Source organism: Hyla sarda, chromosome 11 (assembly GCF_029499605.1).
Source record: "Hyla sarda isolate aHylSar1 chromosome 11, aHylSar1.hap1, whole genome shotgun sequence".
Classification (NCBI taxonomy): domain Eukaryota; kingdom Metazoa; phylum Chordata; class Amphibia; order Anura; family Hylidae; genus Hyla; species Hyla sarda.
The window spans coordinates 92,304,036-92,318,724 of record NC_079199.1 but is presented as its reverse complement, the minus strand read 5'-3'; the positions used below and the strand labels follow the sequence as shown (position 1 = coordinate 92,318,724).

The following is a 14,689-nucleotide window of genomic DNA, read 5'->3' as shown; positions in this document are numbered from 1 at the left end:
AATGCCATCCGAGGGAATCACTATTTACATTATTTTCAAAAATATTTAGGCAAACATTTTTAAAACCTCTTTTTAACTAACGAAAGTCTGAGGGAAATATATCATTCTTTTAAATTCTGATCATAATTCCACAACAAAACCAAAAAAATCTAAATGTAACAAAGCAACTAATAAAACTTCAGGATCAGGTATACAACTACAGTTTTTCAGGCACACATGCACCAAAACATTAATTGACATAGAAAATGGCATACGTGCTCCTTCACTAGAATTGCTGAATGAATTGTAGGACATTTCCATGGTTGTCATCATGTTGTCACATATAAAGATAATTATACATCTGTAATAGTCATATACCGGCCCCAGGCTTTTCATTTGACCATTACAGATCTCTTTATTTCTGCTTTGTGATTGGATACATTTCTGTCCTTTACATGTATATAAGGCTTTCCTGACATGAAGGTTAGCATTCATCTAGGCCAAGAGCAAATTGTTCCAATATTGTAGAGAAATCTCAACAACATGGGTGAGAAGATCTTCCTCCTCCTCCTCCTTTCTGTATTAGGACCGGTAGCAGGTGTCCCTCTGCCTCCATCATCACAGGTAAGATCAGACTCATATACACATTATATTTTCTTATCATATGTTTTAACAATAACTTCTGATATTGCAGAAAACATTGACTTTTCATTTTATGTAAATACTATCTGCAAGTTTTACTATTCAATATAATTGCTGAGATGTTAGGATGGCATTAAATAGAAACATTACAATATGAATAGATTTCTTAGGTGCCTACTGGACCACAATGGCCTTTAGTCCAAATCCTCCCTCTTTTTGGCTGATTAAATAGAAGCAAAGTAGTAGCGTGCAATGCCAAAACACTCTGGTGTCTGTGACTGAGGGTCTGAATGAAGCCTCCAGAGCAGAAGTCAACATCTCCTAAAGAAATGTTCCATTTTGCTTAAACATTAATGTTTTATTTGAGTTAGTGTAAGAATCTCTAGTTTTTTTTTTTAATGACCTTAGGTTCTCCATAACTTCATAGGCTTCATTGATCTTTGTAAATTCCTGTGAAAAAAACAGGCAATGTCAAACATTTTTGTATATATCTATTTCTGAACATATATTGAAGTGTTAGTAATTATTACTTATTCCGTTTCCACAGCTTTCTATATCAGGTTCAAGTGAATATGGTAAGTGCGCTCTCCTCTTCTGTTTCCATAAGGATATGTTTACACTTGGTGTATATGTTGCAAATTGTTGCAAATTTTGAGGGAATTTACTGTGGATTTTGACTTTCTTATTAAAACTAATAGTGAAAATCTGCAGTGTGAACATGTCCTAAAAGAGTTTTTGTTCTCTTGAAATTTCTGATTTTAAATATACATGTTTACTGCTTCTACAGGAGCCACCCATAAATAAGATAATTTGCCATATTTATTTATATATTTTTTTTACACATTAAAATAATTACTTTTTTCTTTTTTTATATACCCCATGAAAATAAAGGCAGCAAATCTTTGAAAGCATAAAAGTAGTGGAAAACATTTACACAATGGCTTAGCTCAAAACATTCACTGTATACTAAACATTATTTTTTTGATGCTATTAAAACCTAATAAAAAGGTTGATGCAGGACCTCGTAATCCTGATGTTTTAAAAAAAAAAAAAAAGCATTTAAGCTATTTTACAACATAATGTTTTAAGTCATATCTAACGGAGAAAAATCATAATTAATATAGGATCTATTCATAGGGCTTTTGCCCCAGTATTAACTGCCCATGATGTTATACATATTTATAAATTACTTCTATTTAAAAATCTAAACCTTTCCAGTACTTCAGCTATTGTACACCACAGAGGAAGTTGTGTAGTTATTTCCAGTCTGACCACAGTGCTCTCTACTGACACCTCTATCCATGTCAGGAACTGTCCAGAGTAGGAGCAAATCCCTATTGCAAATCTTTCCTGCTCTGGACAGTACCTGACACGGACAGATGTGTCAGTAGAGAGCACTGTGGCCAGACTGGAATAACTTCCTCTGGAGCTGACAATTACCCAAAAAATGTCAACATTGCTGACATCTTTTCAGACAATAGCACGGTTCAGCATAAACAATCATTCTTTGTAAAATTTCAGCCGACTAACAAGCATTTTTGTGAAATCTCCAACTTTCATCAACTTAAATCTAGGGTGTTTGGACACGTTTTACACCTAGGATATATATATATATATATATATATATATATATATATATATATATATATATATATATATTAACGGTATGTATGTATGTTTCAGCATAACTTTCAAATGGTTATAGATATGAGGAAGGAATATGAAGACAAGATGGTCATTGTTGCTATTTCGCCCCCCACAAGGTTAATGTAGGAAAACAAGACAATGACGGGTTCTCAGATAATACTATAATAAGGGAGGAAACAGTCACCCAACATTTCCTCTCAAGTTCCTATTATATAATACTGTATTTTAATATTTCACTGTTTCTGCCATTCTTTTTTCTTACTATCAAAATGTAAGTGCTTTCACTTTAATAAATTATGATTAATTTACTTCTCATTTATTTTAACAGAAAATAAGTTAAATGAGATCAAGAACATTGAAAAGTCAGATCCAGGTAAAAAGAAATCCTACTTGTGATAGTTGTGAGAATATCCAGGCCTGTGCTATATATCATGTTACACAGGTTTTACAATTGAATACATTTTTGGGAAAAGCTGCTCAATGATCTGAGCTGGAGAAGACTCTTCTCCAATCTTGAAATTTCCTCAGATTTATTGGATTCTAACATAAAAAGTCACCAGCCGGGGACTAATAGCCTGGTAAGAGCAAACCACAGAAAAAGTCTTAGTGTTGTCCTGTGGTTTGCTTTTATCATTCTGTTAGTCCCCTTTGTATATGAGAATCCAATAAATATGAGAACATTTCATGGCTGGTTACCACTTTCAATTTTCCACATTTGAATTGGAAAATTAGCCTTGCTGAGAAGTTCAGTGAGTGGACTTGTTCTTTGCTTTTAGTATGTGAGATAGTATATCTTCCTAAATAACATAATAAAAAAATAATAATGAAGTCAATCAGTCACCTACAACCATTGATTTGCCTTTCTGTGTTGTCCATAAGACATGATAATATGTTAGATTATACATTTATAATGTTAATAATAATAATTATTATTATTACCATTAGTTCTAGGGCGCTGTGCACATAAGAAATACATATGTGTTAGGAAAATAAACATAAGTCACTGTCTTATTCATTTAGACAATACCAGGGCTGTACAACAAGATGACATGCTGATAAGTCCTGGACGCAGTGCTATGAAATGTACACAATGCCTGTGGCCCAAGTCTGCGAATGGAATGGTTGTTGTGCCCTACTCTTTTTCCTCAAATTATAGTAAGTTTTATTTTTTTTCATATACAAACATTGGCCATGTTTAAATGTCCAAAAAGGATATATCATATAAATATATTTTAACGCTTGATCTGTCCCTTGCTGCACCTAGGGATCTTTATCCCCTCCTCGATGTGACTGGGTGGTCATTGGAGTGCTCTGTATAATTGCTGTCCTTCACCTTCTGGCATCATTTCTTAACTCTGCCTCTACTTTCCCTTTGTAATTCCCTTCCTCCCCATTAGTTTGTTGTTTATTCTTATTGTTGACTAATGTGGGACATAACCGTGTGAGATAAAATCTTATGCTTATTCCAATGTTCTCCATACTGATGTCCTCCAGCTAAAGCACATAGCACTATTTGTATTTTGCTTTAACTGTACAACTGAATACACTTTAATTTGAAAGAAAATTAAAAAAAAATATTTTTAACCTTCAGGTGATTGGCAGCTAAACTTATTTAAGACTTCCATGGAGGAATATGAAACACTTACCTGTGTGAGGTTTGTGCCTCAAACAACAGAGAAAGACTTCCTCAACATAATGTCTTCACAGGGGTAAGTTTTATTATTCCATCTTCTTCAAGTTTGGTTGATATAAAGCTTATGCTAGTTAATGAAGAATGTTCATGAATAATAAATGTTTATAGATTAAAATGACCAAACTGATTGTTAACAAATAATATTTATTCTAAATTTCACAAAACAAAATCAGATTTTTTTTAAGGATTAGTTTTGTGTGAACCGCATAAAGGAGCAGGGATTCCTTTTAAAGGCAGGAGTCCCTGTATCTTTACACTGAGCATCAATGCAAAAACTGTAAAACTCAATGCTCAGTTAACATTTGCTGAGAAACAGATATAGAGCAAATGTGTGTGGCTTTGTGGGGGTACAGTAGGTTACCATGCTGTGGGAATCCTCATTCATCCCTTTACATTTGCTGGTTCTGTTACTCTGAGACAAGGCATACAGTGTATGTTTTGCAGTTCAATGTTCAGGAACTGGGACTCGTGTTTTTGACAGGAGTCCCTGCTCCTGTATTTTTTTCCTTGGCACCCAATGGCAATAATAAAGGGCCCAGCAAAAAGTACATACAGAGGCAAGTACGTATGTCAAAGGTAGCAGCTCCCACCCCTGTACACAAGTAAATTAGCTGGGATGAGCACTTGGCACCTGGCATGTCAATGTGTACCACAGTTCAGTGTACTGTACTAGAGTAGAGTCCCTACTTCTGAAGCCCAAATTGGCCAGTTTATTTAAATCTAATCCAATGGCCAATTCAAGCAAATTGACCCAACAACAATTCAGGAATTCCATCTCTAAGTACAGGCATAATATCAATAGTTAAATTGTTATAACTGGGATTTTCATGGGACATAACACGTGACAAAGATGGCCTTTGACATTGATTGTTGACTTGTATTTTGGCCAAAATATCAACTAAGGGTAAACAAAAATCAACAATAAAAAATCTATTTTGTTTCCAGAAACACTAAAAATTAAAATAGATTGCAAAAAATCTGCAGTACAAGTCTTCAGATGTAGAAATATTTTGGTTATCGTCAGCAATATGTGCAAGTGCATGTTTAAATATAGGGGATAGGGAATAAGATGTCTAGGGGCTGATTATCCCGTGGAAAACTTTATTTTTTTTTTTAAATCAACTGATGCCAGAAAGTGAAGCAGATTTGTAAATTACTTCTATTAAAAAAATCTTAATCCTTCCAGTACTTTTTAGGGGCTATATACTACAGAGGAAATGCTTTACTTTTTAGATTTCTCTGATGTCATAACCACAGTGCTCTCTGCTGACCTCTGTTGTCCATTTTAGGAACTGTCCAGAGCAGCATATGTTTGCTATGGGGATTTTCTCCTGCTCTGGACAGTTCCTAAAATGGACAGCAGAGGTCAGCAGAGAGCACTGTGGTCATGACATTAGAGAAATCTAAAAAGTAAAGCATTTCCTCTGTAGTATATAGCCCCTAAAAAGTACTGGAAGGATTAAGATTTTTTTAATAAAAGTAATTTACAAATCTGTCAACAATTTATTTAAAAAAAAAAAAGTTTTCCATGGGAGTACCCCTTTAAGCAGATGTTCACACTGAGAAAATTCCAGGAAAATCAGCATGAAGCAGAAATGATTTGGAATGAGCACTGCTGTCCATGGCAATTTGTCAAATCAGATTAATAAAAGGTATTTTTACATTTATTAAACTGACCCATTCGGCCATATGACATGATATGTATGAGGATCTTAGGAATTACCTATATCTTGTTTTCTGATTATAAAACCAATTTATTTCAAATGACCATTGTCCTGAAAGGAGTATGATAATAGTGTCTTGTTTCCTTTTGTTTCTTCTCTTCAGGTGTGTAGCCTATGTGGGACGAATAGGTGGAGGTCAGATGGTTGGAATAGGTGGTGGTTGCATGTACAGAGGAATTATACAGCATGAGATAAACCATGCCCTAGGCTTCTACCATGAACATATGAGGAGTGACCGTGATGACTATGTCACCATCATGTACCAGTATATCTCACCAGGTAATGCCCCCGCCATAAATACATGCTTAAATATTTCATTAAACATTACAAAATCCAGTCTAATAAAAATGTCTTATGTTATAGGTGACGTTCCAAATTTTAACAAAGCAAACACCAATAATCTTGGTCTGGAGTATGACTATGGTTCAGTGATGCATTATAACAAGTAAGTTTCTTTTGTTATATATATATATATATATATATATATATATATATATATATATATATATATATATAGTTTTATATTCATATATTTTGTATTAATATTTTATTACTACTCTTCTGAGATATATTATTCTTTCACCATCTTGGACATTCACCTTGTTCCTCTCTCCTGTATCTGACAGCGATGCCTTCAGTAACACTTCAGGACAACTCACCATTGTGCCCAAACCTAACCCAAATGTCCCAATTGGACAAAGAAATGGAATAAGCCCACTAGATATGTCTAAGATCAACAAACTCTATCAATGTGGTAAGTTCTTACAGGTCTAGAGATTTTAACAACTTGTATCCTGGATCTATAACATCAACACAATTGAACTAAAGATGAGCGAATCAAATCGGCCGAAGTCGAATTTGTTCCGAATTTCATGAAAAATTTGATTTGGACCGAAACAGAACTTTGACACCATTCAAAATAACGAATTTCTTCATTAGCAACACCTGCTGCGATCGTCCTGCATTATGTATAGATGTGAGAGGCTTTCTCCTGCACTGGCATCTCTGCAATAGATAGGACGATCGCAGTGGGTGTCAGGAGTGACACCCGCTTTGATCTGTCCTTAACTGCACACTCTGCTCCATGCTAGGAGCTGTAATACCTGCATTAATAGACAGATCGCAGCAGGTGTCAGTTCTGACACCTGTTGCAAATTGTCTATTAATGCAGGCACTACATCTCCCAGAAAGAAGCAGAGTGTGCTCTCTGTTGGGAGCAACAGTACCTGCAGGTAAGGAAAGATCACAGCGGGTATCACTACTGAAACCCACCGAGATCGTCCTATATAATGTATAGATGCCAGCTGCTCTTCTCTGATCCCGCTGTAGTATGAGTATATGCCATATATATACCTATTATTCATATTTCCGGCAGAGAGCTGTGATTGGCTGGAACAATCTGGCCAATCACAGCTCTCTGTGAAATATGAATAAGTGATGTGAATTCTATTCACATCACTGGCCGGCCAGAGTATAGAGCAGTGATGCGAGCACAGGAGAAAGCTGCTCCATCTCTGCAATAGAAAGGACAATCGCATCGGGTGTCAGGAGTGACACCCGGGGCGATCTGTCCATTAGCACAGGTACTACTACTCCCATCATGAAATAGTCTGTTCCATGCTGGGAGTAGTACTACTACCTAAAAAAAATTAAAAATAGAGAAAAAAAGTGAAACACACACATACACACACACACACACACACACACACACTTTATTAAACACATAAAATACATTGCTAATAAAAATTTGCTGCAAATTTATTCGAATCAAATGGAATTTGGGGGGAAAATTCGGCAAATCGTCCGAATCAGATTTTTCAAAAAATTTGCTCATCTATAAATATCACCATATTGGACCAATAAAGTAAATTTTTAAGACTATTAAACTTTAATTAGCGTATTAATTTAATTTATTTTCTCTTCTAGATGTTTGTGCAAATTTACTGAATAATAACAGTGGAAGCCTGACCTCAGCCAACTACCCATCAGCCTACCCAAATAACGCCAACTGTGTCTGGCTCATAAGAACACCATCACAACAGGTAAAGTAGACCCCCTTTAACTTTTAAATCACCTTTACATATAAAGCGCCAGTAATACTTTTAGGATACAAAAAAACACACAATGTAAAACAACATTATCAAGTGTTATAATCTACTGTTTTCTTAGTTGGAAAATGGTTTGTAAAAAACAAGATAAAAAACAAAAACATTGTATATTGGCCCTACACTGAAAACCTGTTCTTACTGATCCCAGATTACACAACAGATATGTCAGGTTATATATTATATATTATTCACATCTTTATCTATACTGTTTTTATTTCTATTTTTTTCATCACATTGACCTTATTAAATTTTTTTTATGTCTGTTATTATTGTTGATACCAAGTCTTATGCCTTTAACTTGATGTAACAAAAAGTCCCTCTAAAATGGAGAATGATATCTCTCTGGGAATTTAGCACTAAAAGGGGTTATTCATTTTATTTATGTCTTTCTTTATTACTCTTTATAGGTTACATTGAACTTTGTGGCGTTTGATGTCCAGTCATCTCCTAATTGTATGTCGGACTATATTAGGATTTATAATGGACCCACTAAGAATTATCCTCTGTTATTGGACAGAACCTGCGGGACTGGGTTGATTCCTCCAATTATTGGATCTACTAACCAACTATTGGTTGAGTTTTCCAGTGATAGCAGTGTTACTGGGGTTGGCTTCAACGCTGTATACAGCACAGGTACAGTATTACATTCTAGTTATTGTATTATATATTTGTATAAATTTTTTCATTGCTATAAATTAAGAGGTTTCCAATGATTTACAATGATGACCTATCCTTATTGCCCAATTACACAGGGTACTCACACCATAACCCCGCCCCCCCCGCTGATCAGCTGTTCAGCATGCTGCACTATACAGTTAATGCGGCCAGAAGCAGAGGGCCCTTAAATCAACTGGTGCCAGAAAGTTAAACAGATTTGTAAATTACTTCTATTAAAAAAATCTCAATCGTTCCAGTACTTATTAGCAGCTGTATTCTACAGAGGAAATTTTTTTCTTTTTGAATTTCTTTTTTGTCTTGTTCCCAGTGCTCTCTGCTGACACCTGCTGCCCGTATCATGAACTTTCCAGAGCAGGAGAAAATCCCCATAGCAAACCTATGCTGCCCTGGACAGTTCCTGACACAGACAGAGGTGTCAGCAGAGAGCACTGTGGACAAAACAAAAAAGAAATTCAAAAAGAAAAGTATTTCCTCTGTATTATACAGCAGCTAGTACCGAAAGGATTAAGATTTTTAAATATAAGCAATTTACAAATCTGTTTAACCTTCTGGCAGCAGTGCATTTAAAAAAAAAAAAGTTTTCCACCGAAGTACCCCTTTAAGAGTTCCGTCAAGAAAAAAGATTAAAAAATGTGATAAGAAAAGGTATACATGTATTTGTGTACTTCATTCATTATATTAATACTGTTTCCCACAGTGCAATGTGGAGGAACCTTCTATATGCCGCAAGGATCCTTTACTTCTCCCGGTTATCCCAATAACTATAGACCAAATCTGAACTGCGTCTACACATTCACGGCTCCTGCTGGCAAGACGGTAAGGATTTTTCTTACAAGATTGTCTAAAGACTCGAAAAGGGTTTTAGTTTTTAACATAGTTTATTTAATATTAATATTAACCCTTTACTATCCCCATTCTGATTATCTATCTATCTATATATCTATTTATCATCACAACATATTAGTGGATCGGGAGTAGGTTTGGAGTTAAGAATTCCTTTAAGGATACATTCACACATACCGGATCTGTCTCAGATTTAATGTTGCAAATATCAATCTAACTAAATGATTGAACACAACATCAAATCTGTAGCAGATCCTGTATGTGTGAATATAAAACTGAGAATATTAGGAATAATCCCATCATCCATAGAGAGAACTTCAGAAGACTGGCCGAGCTCTAGAAAAGTCTTGGAGAGGGAAATGTGAGGTTTGGATTTTGGAGATTATTTCCCCAATGAATGGTATGGGTATGGTGGTGGACAGAGATGAGGAGGAGATGTAGGGAGATACAGCACTGGGGAGAGCTCTGTGGATGAGAGTGAGGAGTGTAAATGATATTCTATACTGGAGGGACAACCAGTGCAGAGACTGACATCCACAATGGACTGGAGAGGGAAGAGTTAAATGTAGGGAGAATAAATAGTAATGAATCACAGTATTCAAGGCGAGAATGAATCAATACAAGAATAAGAGGTTTTGCTCTTTTACAAAAATTAAATGGCGGCTTCTGGAGATGGTTTTTGAGATACAAGTGACAGAAACGTATACAGGAGTAAATATAGGGACAGATCTGAGCCAAACATGACCCCAAAACAGCAGGCATGCCTAGTCATAATGGGATAGGACAAACCATTGAGTGATATATCCACATAATTCCTCAAAGCCATAAATAATTTATATGTTTCTATCATGTCTGCCTTATTAATTGTCATAATGTGATCAGATATACTGTATTACCATGGTGATTAATAACATTATCATGTATGTGTCTAATCCTTACAGATTTCCCTGAGCTTCAGTGATTTCAATCTGGAGGATAGTCCTTTCTGCATATATGACAACATAAGGTGGTTGGATGGGACGGCCTCAAGAGGTCCATTTTGTGGTGACCGTAACCCATTTGTCATCAAAACTAAGTCCAATACCATGAAGCTGACCTTTCGTAGCGATGGATTCAATCAGAAGACAGGATTCACAGCATCATATACATTTGGTGAGTCCTACAGCCTGATCTTTATATAATCTTCACATACACAGCACATTATACAATGTATGTAAGAATTCACTGAAAATTGTATTATTATCCTAGAGCAGGGTCCTCAAACTACGGCCCGTGGGCCACATGCGGCCCACCGAGGACATTTATCCGGCCCGCAGGGCAGGGGAATTCTTGAGGCATTTAGCCCTGCTTCTGGCAAGAAGGGCTAAATACCTGAGGAATTCACATATAACCGGGCCCCGTCACTAAACTCCTATAGACTGCAGCTGTGTGCTGCAGCCTATAGCGAGCCGCGCAGGACGTCGGCGCACCTCCATCAGGACCGAGGATGTGGTCCAGCAACATAAACAACCGCCGAGCCCCTGAGCCTGCCGGAGCCTGCCGGAGCGCACATGGGATGGAGGACAGGTTATAGCAGGGGATCAGAGGAGGCATAAATGATGTGGCACAGGAGGGGAGGGTGGCTGAAATATAATGGCACAGGGGGAGGGGGCTGAAATATAATGGCACAGGGGGAGGGGGGTGAAATATAATGGCACAGGGGGAGGGGGGTGAAATATAATGGCACAGGGGGAGGGGGGGGGTGAAATATAATGGCACAGGGGGAGGGGGGTGAAATATAATGGCACAGAGGTCTGAAATATAATGGCAGACGGGGGAGGGGGCTGAAATATAATAGCACAGGGGGAGGGGGGGTGAAATATAATGGCATAGGGGGGAGGGGGCTGAAAGTTCACAGTTCTCATGGTAAAGAAGGCGTGTCGCCCCTTGAGACTAAACTTTTTCTTCTCCAGACGGAGGGAGTGCCTATCTATCTATCTATTCAAACAAGACAACCCCTATAATGCATACATTCAAAACTAGAACAGTTCACTGATCATGACACATTTCTATAGAATTGGAGGTATTTGATTTTCTAATACATCTTTCTCTATATTTATCTTTCTTTACAGTATAACTGAAGATCTCCACACGCCAGAAAACTATTTATCTCCAACAGTTGATTGAAGAAATGACTGGACATCACTCCTGAGGATAAACCTATGGAATATTCGTCTGGATTTCCTTTTACTTTAGTGAATTGTAGTTAAAATGAACCTAGAGATTAAGAATTGATTCCAAATGATTTCTCAGTTACTTATACATGTGGGTTGTTTAATGAAGAACATTCTAATAAAGTTTCTTATTGCACCAATATTTTGACCCATATTCAGTTGTTTTAAGTGCATCATTATACTGTCTTTATCGGTGTAGAACACGCACTTTGAAAACTTAAACTTAAAGCAAAAACCCTACCTGCATGTTATACGCCGATAAATGTGCTGATCAATGATTTAAAGTGGCTGCAGCAGCTGCTGCTTGTAAAGGATCAGCAGCCCAGCCGTGGCCGGTTTAAAACAGTGACCAGCAGTGGCTCCTGTTGGCTCGGACGCAACACCTATCCCCTGCTCTGCTTTTTATTTTCCTTACCTGGCCGTGCTGCGGCAGGCTCAGGTCAGGCGGTGGGTCTTGCGGGCTGCACGGTCAGTGAAGCATGATCAGTGACATCCCCTGCCAACTCCTCTGCGTAGCATCAGAGACGTCACTTGTCATTCCCTATAGCTGCCGCGGGTCAGCGTGGCCGCAGCCACTTTAGAACAGTCCCCTGTTGTGGATGCAGGGAATGACAAGTGACATCCCTGACACCAGGCAGAGAAGCCGTCAGAGGACATCACTCATCATTCTTTACTGGCCGCACAGCCCGCAAGACCTGCCGCCTGATCTGAGACTGCCGGAGCATGGCCAGGTAAGGGAATCTAAAAAATATATAAAAAGTATGGGGGGAATGATGAGTAAGGTGGGAAGGGAATAATGAGGCAGGGGAGGAATGATGAAAGTCGGGGAATGATGAGAGGGGGAATAATGAGACAGGAAGGAATCATGGGAAATAAGGCACAGGGTCTGATAAAGGGGAAGGAATGATGTGGCATGGGGGGGGAGCAGGAGTAAAGATTTTGGGTTGATGTGGCATTTAGTCCAAGTGATTTATTTTACATTTATTTTTTTTAACTTAAATTTCCCTGTTAAAATGAGGGTGTGTGTTATACGTTGATAAATACGGTATATGTGATAATGTGTGTGATAATGTCGGCCATATTAATGCTCTCCAGTGAGGAATGTAGGTACCAATTCAGGGGCACAACACGTTACTCCTAATATTTGAGCCCCCATTATCCAATATAATAGCCCCCATTATCCCTGATCTTCCTCCATCTCATTGAAATCTTAGTGTTGTGCCAACATTAACCCTTAATGTTCAACATTAACCCTTTAGATGCCACAATCAAAGCTGATCACAGCATCTAAATTGTTAAAATATAGTTGTCATCGAGCTTAGTGGGACGATTGGGACCTCACCTGCCTGTGTGCCTTCAGATCAGTGCTCTGTGAATATAGAAAGCCTGTAGGTATAAGCAGAGCACAGATTATACTGATCAATGCAATGCATTATGGTAAATTAAATAAAAATAAAATGTGTTCATAAATGTAAATAAGCCCCTCACCTAATCAAAGTTTAAATCATGTTCCCTTTCCCATTTTTCAAATTGAATTATGTGATCTAAAAACATATATTAAAACTATGGGGAATTGCCACATGCAATAATGTCCAAAGTAGTAAAATATAATGTTAAAAAAGCACCACAATGAATGGCATCAATGAAAAAAAAAATTAATACCAGTAAATAAAATAATCCAGAATTGCTGATTTTTTATTACGACAAATACCAAAAAACAAAATGAATATAAGGTGATCAAAATGTCCCATGAAACATGTCCCAACTACAGCTCATGGTACAAAAAATTATTTCTCATACATCCCCATATATGGAAATATAAAAGTATTATAGGGGTCAGAACAGGACAATATTAAGCATACCCATTTTCCCACAAAATTTCTTTTTTAAATTAGTAAAACAAAACAAAATCTATTTAAAGTAAATTTTAGGAAATCTGTCACCAGTTTCACCTTCACCAGCCTGTCGGCACAGACAGGTAGAACAGGTGACACTGATGACAAAGATACATACCTGATTCCATTCAGCGCTCCAGTTCTTCCAATATCTTCCTCTGTATTTTCTGTTCTGGGGTCAATTTGGAGCATGGGCGGAGCCTCCTTATGTCACCGCTGCAGTTTGCTAGCAGTGGGACCCAGCAGAGAAGCAGCAGCGGTGACGTCAGGAAGCTCCGCCCATGCTCCAAGTCTGCCCTGGAACAGGAAATACTGAGAAAGATAACATGATAAATGAAGCATGGAATGGAATAAGGTAAATATGGCGGCCATGAGTGTCTCCGACCCTACCTGTCCTTTACCAAAAGCCCAAAAACATACAGTATCTCCCATAAGTGGGTACACCCCTCATATTTTTGTGAATATTTTATTATATCTTATCATGTGACTACACTGAAGAAATTACATTCTTATACAATGTAAAGTAATAGATGCACAGCCTGTATAGCAGTGTTTAAAGGGGTACTCCGGTGCTTAGACATTTTATCCCCTATCCAAAGGATAAGGGATAAGATGCCTGATCGCGGGGGTCCCGCCACTGTGGACCCCCGTGATCTTGCACGCCGCACCCCGTTAAAATCAGTCCCCGAAGCGTGTTCGCTCCGGGTCTGATTACTGCCGATCACGGGGCCGGAGCGTTGTGACGTCAAGGCTCTGCCACGTGTGACATCACACTCCGCCCCCCTCAATGCAAGCCTATGGGAGGGGTGTGACATCCCCAGCGGCGGGACCCCCGCGATCAGGCATCTTATCCCCTATCCTTTGGATAGTGGATAAGATGTCTAAGCGCCGGAGTACCCCTTTAATGTTGTGTCCCCTCAAAATAACTCAAATCACCACCAATAATGTCTAAACCTTGGCAACAAAACTGAGCACACCTCCAGTGGAAATGTCCCAATTGGGCCCAATTAGCCATTTTTACTCCCTGGTGTCAGTCTGAAAGGGGAGCATGTGTCGCTCTTACACACTCTAATACTGGTCACTGGAAGTTTTACATAGCACCTTATGGCAAAGAACTCTCTGAGGATCTGAAAAACAGCTGTCACGCTCCCTCCCATAGGCTTGCATTGAGGAGGCGAAGCGTGACGTCACACAGGGCGGAGCCTTGACATCACAACACTACGGCCCCATGATCGGCAGTAATCAGACCCTGAGCGGGACTGATTTT

The 14,689-nt window shown here is 38.1% G+C and overlaps 1 protein-coding gene across 1 annotated transcript; it reads left to right on the top strand.

Annotated features, from left to right (window-relative positions):
• The first annotated feature begins 522 nt into the window (after nt 1-522).
• LOC130294962 (embryonic protein UVS.2-like) lies at nt 523-10,572 on the top strand. Its single transcript, XM_056545117.1, has 12 exons — nt 523-603; nt 1,169-1,196; nt 2,597-2,641; nt 3,289-3,423; nt 3,860-3,977; nt 5,789-5,964; nt 6,049-6,130; nt 6,312-6,439; nt 7,612-7,727; nt 8,201-8,426; nt 9,169-9,287; nt 10,256-10,572. The coding sequence occupies exons 1-12, from the start codon at nt 523-525 to the stop codon at nt 10,493-10,495; spliced, it is 1,494 nt and encodes a 497-aa protein (XP_056401092.1). The 3' UTR covers nt 10,496-10,572.
• The last annotated feature ends 4,117 nt before the right edge of the window (nt 10,573-14,689 follow it).